Below are 16066 nucleotides of genomic sequence, written 5' to 3' on the forward strand. Positions count from 1 at the left end.
GACCACTCACTATGAGATACCTACTTCAGCAATGGTTATTATCATTGTATGTTGAGACATATCTCAAATTGGAAGGCAATTTGGAAGGCAAATTGGAACCAAGCCATTCATTTCAGCTCCTGACCCTCAGTGCTTTTCTCATATGGGATTTTTGAGAAGTGTCTGCTTATCCCAAGCTTTGTATTTTAAAGATGTGTGGTTGGGACATGACCCTTTACCCAGGTTAAAAATAAGACCGATCCTTTTTTTCATGAACTGGTCTTCAGAATTCTCACTAGCAAGCAGCATTCAGGGATGCTCACTGAAGGTGATCCGAGTTCCAAGGGAAGTAGATAAAATAAAGAAGCACTTAAAAACTTGAACTGACCTTCCTTTCATGCCCTTTCCTGGGACTGATGGGGCTACCTACCCATTCACCACCAGGACACACGCTTGCTTTCCTGAGTGGTAGCAGATTTCCCACCTCATTAATAAGTTGTGACTAAGCCTCACTCACCATTTATCCCCAGCACCCTCCGTACGGGCCTGGCAGAGGTGAAGTTCATGCTAGTTTTGTCAAACAGAGCGGGAAAATTCTCTTTCTCTGGTATGAGTTAAAGCATTTGACATCCAGAACTCAAAGTCTATTTGCAGAATACAGAGCTCCCCCTCTTCCATTTGTGGTAACCAGTGTCTTTACAATCTCCCTAGCACCCTCTTCTTCAACTATAGCCCAGAGCCAAAAGAATCTTATAGAATTCTTCTCCTTTTTACACCAAACTCCTCAAAAGACTACCCATAGACAAGAAACTGAGCAACTACTTTACCTATTTAAACTGATTAAAAGCAGATACATAATAGGGTTTGGATATGATTAGACCTGAAGCCCTTGGTGGGTCATTACTGAATGGGACTGAATAGTTGAAGTGGACAAAGGGGCAAATAGATCCATGGGCTGTTTTTCATTAGCTAGTGGCACGATCAGAGTGTAAGTGCTGAGGGAGGGGTAGATCCACTACCAATGGGGAAGAGGTCAAGTCACCTGGCCATTGGGTAGAAGTGAAGCTGTAGCACCAATGCTAGTTTGATTTTAACAGTTACCTTACTGGAGGCTGTAGGAGCTTGTAGGCAGGGATGAGTGGTGGCCTCTCCCAGAAAGCTCTTCCCTCAAAGCCACTAACTAGATAGACCAATGTAGACTGATACTTCAGCTGGAGTAAATCCTTCTCCTCAAGGTCCATCATTTGTTTTGTGTCATTAATTCATGTGATTTGGGATTTTGGTTCCACTTTGTTATGTTTTCTTATGTGTTTTGGTTTATTGCTTTTTATAATTTTCTTAGTTTATGTTCAAAGATGAAAATGGATGTTCTATGTGAAAGCTGAGTTCCTTGTTTCTTTCTTTTGCCCGTGGCTGACTGCATGCTCTCTATTGATGTCTTGTTCCTGGTTCTTGACACTGACCATCTTGTCTGTGAAAGGAGGCACTCCAGCGGGCTTGCTTGATCAGAAGAAAGGGAAGTTTGCTTGGTTTAGTCACTCCACAGAAACCCATGGTAATGTTCCCCTGTGCTCTATGTGAGTAAATGTGCATTGGTACATACCAGACTAGATGGGAGGGCATTTTTCTCGATGTCTTGTGATGCAGTGTTCATGAATGTGTATTGTGTGTGTGTGTGTGTGTGTGTGTGTGTTTTCAAGGGGATGGTATTTGTCCCACTCAAAGCCACTGCCCTATCATCTCTTCATATATATATATATTTATATAAAGCCAGAAGACATGACAATCAGCAGCAACTATTCCCTGATGGAACTCTTCCTTTGGTTAGTGCAGCCAAGATTAAGGTCACCATAAATGCCAACTTGGTACTGGTACAGGCAGTTCTTAGATTTAGGAGATGATATGGTTCCTCCTAAAGCCCAAGCCTATCCACTCCTAATTTAGTTGTATTTCTAAGCCTAGCATCACCACCATCGTACCACTCCACTAACAACACATAAGGAGCTCTCTGGGAGCAAAGTGTCACAAAGTCAGAGCTCCTTAACTTTATTCTTTTTTAAGATTTCATTTATTTATTTGTTTATTTGTTTACTGGGGGGTGGGGCAGAGCAGAGGTAGAGAGAGAATTCCAAACAGACTCTCTACTGAGCACAGAGCCCAGTGCCGGGCTCGATCTCATAACACTGAGATCATGATCTGAGCTAAAACCAAGAGTTGGATGCTTAAATGACAGAGCCACCCAGGTACTCCCAGGGTTCTTTAAGTTTAAACAATGATGCCTGAAGAGTTAAAGGAAACTTAGGTCAGAGATGACGAGAGATAGATGAATTGAAAGAACTGAAGGCTCTTCAATTATATGACTTCTTCCTTAGTATAGTTGGAGGAAGGAACCTGGCAAGCTCTGAAGGTACTGTCTTCCTAGCTCCCAATGTTAAAACCAGCTCCCTCAGACCTCCGACTACAAAGGGTGTATAAATGCTGTAAAATTCAACACCACCATTTGGTTATTTACCATGTTCTTATGATGCTTCTAGAGCCTGATTTGGCTATAAGAACATCATCTTTTCTTAAGGTATCGCATAGGGAGCTGGTCAACAGAGGGGCAATCAATATAAGCATGACACTTATATTCATGACCAAGTACTAACCCCAAACATGCTGTGTGAACTTGAGCATTTTTCCTTCCCTAAACCCCACTTTCCTGTCCTATAAATTGAAGGGAATAAGCTAGAGCTGGGTAATATCTAAAGGCTCATCCAGAGTCAGCTTTCTTTGAAATGGCATCTAGATTTCTTTTTACCCAACTGTATTAAAAATGAGTCCTAGGTGAGCCTGGTGGTGGATATTAAGGAGGGCACATATTGCATGGAGCATTGGATGTGGTGCATAAACAATGAATCTTGGAACTCTATAAAAATAAAATAAAATTTTTTAAAAATGAGTCCTAGGGTAGAGAGTTCTCTCATACATGACAATCAAACATATGTTAAGTCATGGGCTTTCTGTTTGTATCTTGCATGTTCCTGAAATGAGTCTCTTCTCACCCACCCAACTTGCCTTCATCCAAAAGAAATGAACCTTGAACAATCTCCATCCAAAAATATTATCCATATAATCAGTAGAATCTTTTCCTGGGCTGTGGTGGCCCCATGGGGACTTTTACAAGGTGCCACATCTCCCGATGCCACACTCTCACTAATTGCAGATTCTGTGGCTGATTCGAGTTAGTGATTTTCTCCACCACATGAGGAGTTTTGTTCTGCAGGGAGAATGAAACCAGGACCAATGCTGTAACGGCCACTCTGAAGAGCAAGGGTTACCAAAAATAAAACTCATTGTTGCGTCATATTAAAAGGGTAAGAGAGGGTGAAGAGGAAGAATGCTCTTGAGCGAAACTTCTATTTGAAATAAAAAATGATAAAATAATGGCTTCTCTAAGCCACCAGACTGGGTCCCAAGCTAAAAACTTCCTGCCACTCTGGAAATGCAGCCCACTGCTGCCTTGGAAAGGGAGTGGAGATTGACCGGACAGATTGACACCAGTGGAATTAGATGGTTTATATCCCAAGTCAGCCTGCTGGGGTCAGAAGGTCGGTCAGGATTGCCAGAAGGAGAAGTGACATCCCAGTCTACCTGCAATCTATCTTCAAGTCACATTTAAACTTAATTGGTGGTTTCCATGGTTATGCTTCCCATTCCTGGTGTCTGTAGTGCTAGTTTGAATCTTAATACCTGATTCTGGTAATTGTCATTTATTTCAAGCTCCCTATTTCAGGTATGGTCCTAGATGGAACCGACTTAGGACCCAGTATGCACTACAAGTAAGGGGGTGGTCTTCCACACCCTTCTAAAAACATCCTTCCTACAAACAAGCTGGACCCTAAGTTTGGGGATAAAATCCCTTAGAATTGGGTGGGGGGAAAAAGCAAAATAAAATATTTTGATGAAATCTCCTCTTTTTATGGTTAGTAGTGGATGCAAATGGAAACTCTTGTGCAGTTTTTCTGATGTCACAGAGTTGAGGGCAGGAAAGGATTCAATGGTCAGTGTCTTCAGGAAGTAAGGCCAACCTAGTTAATCTCACCCTGGACAAGTTGTAGGTGTGACAGTCAAGGAAACTCCCAAACTTGGCCATGGCAGTGCCAGTGCCCCAACCTGCTCACAGCAGCACCTCTGCCTCCCCACTCCCCAACAACTAACAGATACTGCTCAGGCTCTCCTCCTCCCAGGTAGCCCACAATCTTGGGACTAGGTGTTTTGCAAACTAATGCTCTTCTCTCCCCTTTTCCTCCCCACCCTCAATGCCTTGTTCTGCATCCTTTTGATTCTTGTAGTGAGCATGCCCACAAGCGAGACCGAGTCTGTCAACACTGAAAACGTGGCTGGAGGTGACATCGAGGGAGAGAACTGCGGGGCCAGGCTGGCGTGAGTAGGCACGGCGAGCCCACAAACTCGGGCTTCTGCAGGGATGCGGGCGGGGATGCTGTGTCCTGAAGTCACAATGGGCTGGCCCTTCGTGGGTGCAGCAGAGGTCAGAGAAACAGAAAGCTCAGGCAGTGACTTCTGTGGAGAAAAGAAGGCACTGGGTTGATTATGGCTCCTAAGCAGGGGCAGGAGTCTTAACATTAAGACCAGTCTCTAATTCTGCACTCCTGGGAGGGTCTGACTCAGGATTTGGAGTCCTTGTCCATTACATCAGAGAAATACAGGACAGGGGTAGGGGGACAGTGAGGGGAGGTTGGCAGTGGCTCTGAAGTCTGTTTCTTCTCAGCCCCCTAACCCCCCATCACCTAGGTGAGGGTTCCTGGGTCCTGCTAACCACCCTTTCCATTTTGGTAAATATGACCTGGAAGAAGAGTGAACAGGTAAGAAAATACCCTGGGAGATAATCAACATGTTGGTCCTTCTCTGCAACTCTAGTTACTCACCTAGTGAAGGGAAACAGAGATGCCTGAAGTGCAAATTTGAGTTAATAAAAAAATTCACCTGTGCTTAGCTTGGAACATGGCCAGACACCTACTCCAAAAGCAGATCCAGCCTAGATGCCCACAGCTTCCCTTCCCTTGGGTCAGACCCCAGGCCTCAGTCTTCAGGGAGCGGACTGGCCCAGGACTGGCCTGGTGCACAGAGGGACAATTCACACATGAACTATCACCGTCTCCCATCTTTGATCTTAAAAATGGAAACCAGTAGTCCCTGGGAAATGTTCTCCCACAAAAAAAAAAGGGGAGGAAAAATAATTTTACTGCTAAAAATAAGCAAACTGCTGATTCTATTACCAGCATCTCAGCAGAGTCCAAAGATTAAAGTCCTATTCTGTCAGGGATTCACATTGACCTTGGGCATGAGGCCTCCTGGAGCATTCAGGTTCTGCTCTTGAAAGTGGGCTTGATGGGGTAAGGACTGTAAGCTCATCCCATTCACTGAAATGTACGGCATAGAGGAGGCTGTGAGTAGGACCAGTCCCAAACAAAATGAGTTTCTAAATCACTCCATCAGTGAAACAGCATCTTATTTCACCCTTCATCCCTGAAATGACTCAATAGTCCAAGCAAACCCCCATCCCTTTAAAAAGATTCTCCATAGGTGAGTCTGAACACAAGCCATGCCAGCCTTGAGCATGGTCTCCAAGAAATGAGAAGGGAAAACAAGACTTAGGAACAGACTGCCTCTTGCAACTTCTATTTCCAGGGTACACAGGGCTTTCAGCATCACTCACTCTGACAGTGGCACCAGGGAGTCTGCACTGCAGATTTCTCGGCATCATTGGGAAGCAATTATTGTCAAAATGTTGTTAAAATACGGGGCTAATTACGTTTTTAAGCAGCAGTCCAAGCTTTTCCCTCTTCTCCTTTTGGAACCATACAAAGCAAGCACTCAACTTTTTGCAAATGGACCCCAGCGAACCTGTGGTCTTGAGACCATGGAAGGGTGTAGAGAAGATGGTGGAGGACCCTGCAACTCAAGATTTGGGGCATAGCCCAAGTTGCAAATCAGGAGGGACCAGGGAAGTTCCTAGCCTTAGGAAGTCACTTGAGAGTACATATCAGGAGAGCATGGAGATATGTTGGAAGGAGAACATGATTATCCTCTGGAAAGGGAAGCTGGCACCTCTAGTTTATCTGTCCTTTCCTTGAGACATATTCTGCAGGCTGGAAGAGCTCTGTAGAAATGATCCCTGTTATCCTTATGAATATCCACATTTATGCTTCTACTCTGTGCATATAAAACAGCTAGACCCAGTCCCAGGATTATAATATATACTTAATAAATTATGGTCTTTCCCCATCTCTTTATCCAGCCCCATCCCACTCCCTGCCTCAGACAACCATGGGATAAGATTGCCAACATTCCTTGTGGAAGAAACAGTATGAGAAGAGGCTGGGGGTTGAGACTGAGTGTGATGGGGAGGAGACAGTGAGGGGCTGACCTTTTTAAAGCTAAGAGGTAAAAGTCTTGTGCAGTCAGATGAGGTCAGGATGAGAATTTATATGTAGTGAGAAAGGCTGAAGAAGTTGATCCCTGAGGGGGTGAGGGCAGAAAGAAAGAGGAACTGAAATATGATATTTTGTTGGGAAGAGGGAGTTGATGAAGAAGGAGACATCAATGTTTGAAGATAGAAAATAGTAAGGACGCTGAAGTAAAATTTGAAGCAAGGGTCCAACTGAGGGACCTGCAGATGCCATGCAGGTAACAGGACACGGTGGTCCAAAGCTTGGCTCTGAACAAGGATAGAGCCACACCCTTGAGGTCATTAATATAAAAACTATTAATGAGGCTATAGGATGAGTATTGGCCAAGGGCTCAATCTTGGGAGCCTTACAGACAGAAGAATAAAAACAAGCAAGTGAAACAGATGAAGATGTGTTAAGAGAACAGATAGCAGCACTTGCAGGAAGGCCACAGGAGAAAGAGTTTCAAGAGAGAACTATCTATTTGTACCTTCATTCAACAGTGTGTGCATCTTGGTTCAAAGTGATGGTGATGCATAGCAGTAGAAAAATATTGATACATCTCATTGGAGTTTACAATCTGGTGTGGAAGTGGCATTAAACAAGTAAATAAGTCAAAGTATTGGGAAAGAAAAGTGGCTATAATGTAGGGTTAATAACAGGTTAGACTTGCAAGTTAGGAAACACTTTTTTGAAGAATTAAATTTAAGCTAAGAAATGAAGAGTAAACATAAGTATTGAGGTGAAGAGTAAGGAAGAGTGTTCCAATCAAAGGCAACAGTGTGTTTCAAGGCCCTTGGAGGGAAGACCAGAGAGACCAGTGTGTCCAGGACAGGGCACTTGGGAGGAGAGGGAGAAAGGAGGTTAGAGGTGGGTTATGGCCTGGTAGGTGCCTAGTGATCTTTGTCTTTATCACAAGACTGTGAGAAGCCACAAGAACATGGATCTGGCTAGGGAGATTGACTGGGTTATTTTTACATTCTTGAAGGATCACTTAGATGTCAGGGAAAGAATGGGTAGAAGAAAGACCAACAGAGAACACAGTGAAACACAGTTCAGCAGCCTCGATAGTAGTTAGTGAGGTGTGAGATGATGCTGGCTCAGGCTAGAGTCACATATGGAAATCAAGAAAGTGGTCATGGGTTCTGGAGCCATACTCTCTAGGACTTGTTTGCTGGAGCTGGAGTCTTAGTGAAGGAGAGGGGTGAGAAGGAGCCAGCATAGGGCACTCCCTCCAGAAGTGAGGCTGTGGAAGGGTAAAGGGAAAATAAGATCATAGAAAGGGAGTCAGCAATGGGCAAGTGAGGCTTTGTTTTTCCTTATAGTGAACACTGGGGAAGTTTTCACAGCAAAGAAGTGACCAGTGAAAATGGAGGATCTAAAGATGCTGGGATAGAAATGAGTAATTATAGCAAGACATTGCCTAAAAGTAGAGTAGAATGTTGACTTCAGAGACACAGTTGGAGACACTAGATTTACAAAGGAAAAAGGCATTCCTTACCTCTGGGACTAACTGGAAGATAGACAAAGAGACCTGGCATCAGGACTTCTGGGGTCAAGTCCCAGTCAGCCACCAACTAGCCATGTGACCTCAACCAAAGCACTTCTGAGTCTTGGTCTGGCCCTCCAGGACATGAGGGAGTTGGCTTGGTTGTTGGCTCAGGACACTCCTAACAGAGGCCCAGGATTCCTAGGGGCCAGGTTTGCAATTTAAAGATCCCTTCCAAGTTCTCAAGCTCTGTAGTTCTATAAAGAATATAGAATCAGAAATAGACTCTGATACAGAAAGTCAATGATAGGAGACATACCAAATTATCTGTCATCTCATCATAGAAAGTGAGGGTTAGGTGTCCTAGGAACCTGAAGAACAGTACAGAAGATTCAGGCTAGTGAGTCACCAGGAGGTCACTAAAAGATCGCTGAGCAGTGCTGAAGCCACAGTGGAGCCCGACATCATAAATGTGAAGGCAACCTCTTGAAATGATTCGACAGATTTTTTGGGGGGGCAGCCTGCCCCCCCTTTTAGTCCAGAAGCACTAAAAACAGAAGTGTGAACCAGAGTAGTAGTGTAGCAAGGCAGACAAAGTACAAGTCCTAGGCCATGTGTTGAGGGCAACGTCGATCTGATGCTAGTACCAAGCCAGGAACTGGAAGTTAAGACTGGCATTAGCCCAAGAGCCCTGGAAGGGGGGTGAATGATGGGGGAAGACCCAGTGAGGGAAAAGATTGGTTCAAAGCAAGAGCAGGAGGATGAACAGAGAAGGAGAATCTGGTCAGAATGTGGAGCAACTGAGTTCAGCACCCGGTTGTTGAAGCAGTGCTCTGTGATGAAGAGGTCCATTACCCCTCTAGAAATAACAGCTGTGTTGAGGTTATGGCATCAAGGAGGTTGAGTCAGATGTGTGTCAGCCTGGAGCCATCTGACTTACATTAAAGGCAAATTGGAACAGTTCAGGGAGATACTATTTCATACCACAGGTAGTAAACATATGGTGCTCGTTACTCTAAGAAGGGGAGAAAGGCTGAAATATAAATAGGCCCTCAAGAAGTAAGTAGTTAAGCAAAAGGAAAGGGGTTTGGGGCTTGTCTCTAATTTTGAAACCTTAGTATCAACAAAGAAAATCATGATTCCCTGGAAGGTTTGTCTTAGAGGCTTGGGCAGAAAAAGTATCTAGGGTTGAAGCAATTTCATGTCCAACCCAGTAGAATTGCTCTGATGGTCTTGAGTGTGAGTTACTGTCCACCTCCTAGCTCTTCTTTGAGAAGCCATTTAAAAACGCAAGGTAGGAATTGTACCTCACTAGGACAATAATTATAGAAAAAGCCGAGAAGACTTCTGAGCAAGTTGTGCATCCTCCATTGAGATTTGGAAAAGCTAGAGCCTCTTTTTGCTGAGGAATCTGAAATGGTTTAAAAACCAGTAGGAGGAAGCATTTGCCACACACCAGCCAACCCAGGGTGTGGTGTGGGGGCCATAACACCAGGCTGCCATAGATTGCCCAGCTTCGTTACACAGTGAGACGGACCAGCTTTCCAAACCTTGAGCCAATGGTAACTCCCCAAGAGGTGAGGCTGCTGAACAATGGGGTCCTTCTGTATTCATGAAGTGGGATCCTACTGTTGACTCCCACCTATGTAAGGAAATATGGAGGAATCAAGACGCGTGGGCTTTACAGAGTTCTAACCTCAACTCTCCAAGAGTTGGGATTTTCCTTTGTCTCTAGACACTTGCCACTAGAGCAATACCCTCCCCTTTCTTAAGAGGGGTGTTTAAGCAATGTGGTATTTGAAAGGGGATGAATGTTTCTGACCCAGTGAGCCTAAAATTATGCTTACAATCTCCTGAGATTAGCAACAACAATAAAAAATCAGTCTTCAAGTATGGTGTCAAGGGTTATACATCAGAGCTTGTAAATAAGTGGGAAAGAAAGTTTTGCTCCATGTCCTCCTCTTCAAAATGTGCCAGAATCCCAAGGGAGGGCCCATAGCTCATGAACATGCTGGAACTAGGACTAGGATGTCATTTCAAAAAGTCACCTCAGCTCTGATCCCCCTCTGTGCTCATGTCCTAGAGTCATTTTCCTGGGAGATATGATTTTGGGTTTTAAGAACCCACTTTTGCTTATGACTCCCTTGGACTGAGAGAGCCTTAAAGGAAAGAGCACATGGTCTGCACTGAAGGACACCCCCCGAGAGGATCATTGAGACATTTCTGAGAGGGGTCAGTCCAGACTCTGTAGACAGAGTCATGAGACTAAAGGCCACAGTCATACACTTTGGCTTGTGCCTAATAGCAAAGAGATCAACTGCCCAAAATAAGTCTAGTAAAGACCCTGAAGGTCCCCAAACTCAGCCTGGGCCTGCTGGGGGAGAGAGGACCCCGATTCTCCATCACCCAATTAGCAGCTGGAAAACATTTGTTTCCCCCATTAAACTGTGGCTCTAAATAAAAATGCTGCCCTTGGCTCCTGGTCCCCCTCCCACACGCTTTGTTAACATGTGATTAAATACTCCAGCCCTAGCAGGCAGTCTTGGGGGTGGGAAAAGGTTATTAGCTAACGGTTCAGAGCAGTAAAGGCACTTGGCTAGGATTCTCAGTGCCCCAGAGATATAATTATCTCATGCACGATGGCTTTGCCACCTGTCACATCTTCTGGTTTAATTTTTTTTAAAATAAAAAATAACGAGAGGGGTTGTTTTCTTGCTATGTGACAGAGCTTGCTTTGTGCTGAGCTGGGACAACACAGGTTTGCAGTGGCCGCCTTTCAAACTCCCTGATCCTGTTTTCTGTCTGCATCTGTCCTCATCTTGCTACCGGTGCCTCCATCACTTTCTTCGTCCATAACTTGCTTTCTGCAGCCATCCGTTTGCGTGTCCATCTGAGCATGGCTGCTCCACCTGCAGTCCCCCTGGATCGCTCCCTGAACATCAAAGCCTTTTCTGACACATTGCCCTCAATTGCTTTGTCTCAAGGGATTTTGTTCCCCCACCTCCTTCCTTCCTCCCTCCCCCTCTCTCTCCCTTACTCTCCCTTCCTCCTCCTTCCCTCTCCTCTCTTTCTCTCCACCTCCCTTCCTTCTCCCATCCTTCCTTCTCCTAGTCTCCCCTGGACTCTCCAACATGAACTCAGTACCCTCAGGGCCTCCCTGCAGGGTCCACCTTTCAGGGGGCCTCCCTCACCATGACCCCTTGAGTCACACCTGTCCTGTGCCTTTGCCTGAACGTCCCCCACATCTGCAAGTATCCTGGGTTTCTGTTCCTTTAGGCCCAGTTGCAGCCCTCGGGCCAAGACTGGGGGCCTCTCAGTTCCTGGCAGGCTTCTTTTGCTTATCTTCCCTTCCTACCCCAGCATTGGCTGGACTCCTGCTGGGACAGCAGTGGGGTGTGATGGCACATTCCTGCCTGTGGCTTCCGGCTGGTGAGACCTTCACAAATGCAGAGAGGCCCTCCTCTCCTGCATGGCTCATTCCCAACACACAATCTAACCTGACTTCACAGGACCTGCTGGGCAGGTGCTATGTGCCACGTGGTGTCCACCCTCTCCAGGGACCATTGGTTCTGCTTAGAAAATACTAGATCTGTAGACACATCAGCTGGGCCAGCCCTCAGTGTCCACGTTCATACACATAAACATGCCAAGAGATACTGACAAGTAGGGTTCTCTCTCTCCAAAGTCATTCCACATCACTCCACACATCCATCCGGCACCCTTTCTAGTCACCCAGGGCCATCAAACTTCTCTGGAACTGCTGAACATCTTTTAAGTGGAAGAATATGAATATATGTCCCTTGGTAAAATCTCCTTTTTCTCTTTCAGCCACCGGATTTCCAAATCAAAGTTCAGGTGAGTGAAATGCATGCTCTTCTTTCCCACCACACACCAGCTCTTTCCTCGGCTACACTTTTGGGTAGCCCAAGGTAACAGCAAGGGGGGAGGTGGTTACAGTGAGGGTGTTATTCTAAGGAGTAAAAGGCTGTCTTTTGGACGGCTACCAAGAAAAGACTTATAAATCAGATTCCGCATATAATTCAGGGGTTGATATTTGTTGAATTTTCTTGGCCAGTCTTTTTGGCAAGGACCATCCCTAGGAGGTTGTAAGACCTAATGTGTCTCCATTCCTTATAAGATGAAGTCCAGTTAAAATAAATATAATGTGGACACTTGCTACTATTCTTGCCTACTTCATGTTTATGGAATACAGTAAGAAATCAACGTTAAGGATTATGGAAAGAACATAGGATCACATTGCTGTTTCAGAACCTTTCACAGGACCCATCTTCAACCCTGTGTCTACCTTTCCAGCCTTTCCTCTTGCACTCCTCTGCCTGCACTCCTTGTTCCAACCACATGGAACTTCTTGCAGCCCCCAGAATGTTCCTCTCAGACATCAAGGCCTTTCCGTATACCCTTTCTTCACCCTGAAGACATCGTGTCCACATGTTTCATCTGGGGAATCCAGGTTTTTGTTACAAACCTCAGATGTTACTGCATCTACATCTTATGCAAACCCTTCCAGGGAAGTTACTCAACTTCCTCCACTCCCATAGTGCTTTGGTCATAACTCTGTCACAGCATTTAGCATACAACACTACAATTATTGGCTCACAGGCCTTCAGTAGGCTCTGCATGCCTCAGACATATTCTTTCTAGAAAGCCTAGCTAACTGCTTGCCCAGGAGTAGGCTGTCCATACATATATGTTGAATGGATTTGTGGAGTGGAGATGTGAATTTTCCTCCACAAAGCTTGTACATGCCAAAAATATTGGTGTTTATGTTTTGTAATTGATCTAATCTTGCTTCCCCAGCCTCACCCACTGTGTAGCAGGAGCATAAATAACACTAAATTTTAGTCCAGCTGGGTAAATGGAACCCAGTGCTATGCTTTAAATAGTCCCTGAAGGTAAAATGTTCAGTCTCTCATATTTCTACTTCCCCAGCTTTTCTTCAGAATGGAGTCTGGATGCATGAGGGCAGGGAACTTCAAGATCCTGGGAAGTAAATGGGGCTTGTTAAGGGCTGCTTCTGGAATCCTTCTGAGTCCTTTGCCTATCTCTACTGTTTGATGGCTAGCCTGGGCTTCTCTCTGAAATTTCAGATACTTAACGGGATGCAGCAGCCCACCTACTTTGGACATCCACTGCTGGAGTCCATGCCCCCATATTTACATTTGATCTTGAAATCTCGACCTCTGCTGTCTGACCCCCAAGCTCTGTCAGTCCCTGACTTCAGCACCTCCATACCTCATCTGAATGCGTGGACACTTCCAGGTTCTTCACACTCCATGAACAAGCTGGGGAACCCAGAGCACTATAGCAGGCTCACCTACCTATTTGCCTCCTGCTGCTGCACCAGCCTGAATAAAGCTCTGAGGAAAAGGCTGGCATTTTCCCAGGGGCCTGCAGACATCTTCCCCCATACTACACCCAGTGGAGGCTACCCACTAGCCTCAGCACCCCTGGGACTCCCCATGACTATTTGGGTGTTTCTAGAACAACCCTCTGCAACCTCTTGAGACTTGGCACCCAGGGCTGAGAATTTAGTGAGGACTCTGGTGTCTGACTTTCACCTCTATTTCTGATACCTTCTTTCTCCCATAATTCACTGAAATTGGAAAATGTAGGCCTTTCTCCACTTTCTCTCAAGCTAAGACCTCCTTTACATTAAAAAATCTTGGACGTAATGCGTGGAGCACTGAGTGTGGTGCATAAACAATGAATGCTGGAACACTGAAAAGAAATTTTAAAATAAATTAAAAAAATAAACACACACACACACACACACACAATCTAGGGTCAAGTCTACGAGACCTAGCTCTTATTACATGATAGAAATTTCTAGAAATATAAAAAAATCTTTTCTCTCTTGGTAATGCTTGGATTTTACTGCTTTAGCTCCATGTCTAGAGAAGTGGTTAATACATAATAGGGAGTGAATTAATATTTGCTGAATGAATGAATGCATGGTCTTGCTTCAGTAAGACAATAGGCTTACACAGCCTCAGACAAAATGTCTAATTTGACAGTCAAAACTCAGAAAGCACTTTGTGTTCCTGACAATTTTAAATCCCCCACACAATAAAAGTAAAGGGATCTAAAAATCCTTTTGCAAATATTTCCAAAATATCATTCTCATTACATGCAAATGAATGAATCATAAATGAACAAATGAATGAGTGAACAAATGAAGGAACATGTTCTGAAGGATGGGAAGAGAAACGACACTTTTGTATGTACTCTATCTAGTAAGAGATTTCCCAGGAGATTCTGGGAACATTTTTCTACCCAGTGACCCATGGTACAACCTATCCTTTTAACAAAGGAGAGGAACAGCGCCCCCCCACCCCTGCAAAACCTTGGGACTCTTTGCTAAGCTTTGAGACTCAGCTCAACCATCTACTTAACCTCATGTATTTCAACCATTGAATCTCTGGGAAAGGTTTTTTCCTGTGCTGCTACTATTTGAGATACAACAGAAACAAGAGAGAAACCTGTATTCCCAAAAAGCATGCTATCAGTAGTTTGGCACTATCATTCAACCCATTTTTAGATGAAGATACTGAGGCTGAGAAAGGCCAAGGGTCACATGCTCACATCTGGCCAAGTCAGAACCCATAGCCATGTCCTGTATTGCTAACCACCATGCTAGCCTAGTGAAAGGTTCTGCCCGGGAATACTGAACCCTGTTTCTGCTCAGTTATTATATCTTAAGCATGGGCCCATAGTTCTACAGCAGTGCTGTTGAATAGAAATACAGTGTGAGCCACATTAGGACTTTTTAAATTTTTCTAGTAGCCATGTTAAAAAGTAAAAAGAAACACGTGAAATTAATCTTAATATAATTCATTTAACCTGATGTATCTAAAACATTATCATTACAATATGTAATTAATATAAAAATTATTAATGAAATATTTTACATTCTTTTTTTTTTACGAAGTCTTTGAAATCCGGTGTATTTTATCTTATGACATGTCTAGGCTTGAACTGGCCAATTTCAAGTGCTGAAGAGCCACATGGGGCCAGTATCTACTGCACCAGATGATATGGCCCTAAAAGATCTAAGCAGGTAGCAAACGGTGGCACTCTAGATGCTACGACCCACTGATGACGTGTGTTTAAGGAATATCAAAAGCTGGCAATGGATTGAAAATTCCATAAAAATTATCAAAGTAGACCCAGAGCCATTTCTGTCTTCTGAGAAGTTTGCCATTACAGATGCAAGAGGAATGTCTCCTCGTACTTCCTACATCTTGAGTGTGGCAGCCATGATTGAAAAATGTATTCTGGTACACTGAAAAGAAATTTTAAAAAGAAATTTAAAAATTTTTTAAATGAAAAAATGTAGTATAGAGGGAAAATGGAGAGAGAATTTTTGCAACTCAGAAATAAACTTGTAGGCAGTGAAGAGCCTGCTGCACTCTAAAAAAGATACTAAAATTTGAGTTTTTTAAAAAAATTAAAATACCCCGATCATTTTCTCAGTTTAACAATGACAGCTTCCAAACAGCCTATTCTGTTTGTAATACTGAACGATGCCAAGTCATGGTTTACATAAAAGAAATGCTAGAAGAGAGACGATAGGGGAAATTTGGCCAATTAATTGTCTTATAATATTAGGGGAATATAAGGGTAGTCCTTTGGTAAGCCAAGTTTCCACTTGGAGGAATTAGTCACAATGAGGAATTTTACAACATTTGGGTCTCACTGTTCAGAATAGGATTCAAACAGTTAAGGAACAAATGATTTAGGAAGTCTTGTGCAATTTGCAGGGATTAATCAGATAACCTGTTGGAGTCTCCAGATCTTGACTTTATAGAGTTCTGAAGTGAATCCTGTAGGGTTCTAAAATTTGGGAGGACAGTCTTGCCCCATCTTCATTGACATGATCAGCTGGAACAAGGCACATATCCAAATTTGTCTACTCTCTAATGGTCTATTCTAAGTTACTCTAAGTTACTAAGTATAAAAGAATTAAATTTAATCATTTTCTGTGTGGCTTGTTCTCAATTAAAGATAGGTACTTACTGTAGCCACTAGAAAGAGCCTAAACTGTCCACTATTTTGAGGTAGTCTACTCTTCTAGATGTCTATCCAAAATTATGTGCCAAGCAAACTCTTTTAGTAATGCTGCCCC

The 16066-nt window shown here is 43.9% G+C and overlaps 1 protein-coding gene across 1 annotated transcript in view; it reads left to right on the forward strand.

Moving 5' to 3' along the window:
* Nucleotides 1–16066, forward strand: part of CACNA1C (calcium voltage-gated channel subunit alpha1 C) — a 621853-nt gene that overhangs the window by 470741 nt on the left and 135046 nt on the right. Inside the window, exons 10-12 of the mRNA XM_044228473.1 lie at nucleotides 1460–1534; nucleotides 4314–4404; nucleotides 11749–11775. Coding sequence (XP_044084408.1) covers nucleotides 1460–1534; nucleotides 4314–4404; nucleotides 11749–11775 — 193 coding nt within the window. The remainder of the gene's footprint in view (nucleotides 1–1459; nucleotides 1535–4313; nucleotides 4405–11748; nucleotides 11776–16066) is intronic.

The sequence above is a fragment of the Neovison vison genome, chromosome 12 (assembly GCF_020171115.1).
Source record: "Neovison vison isolate M4711 chromosome 12, ASM_NN_V1, whole genome shotgun sequence".
In the NCBI taxonomy this organism is placed as follows: Eukaryota; Metazoa; Chordata; class Mammalia; order Carnivora; family Mustelidae; genus Neogale; species Neogale vison.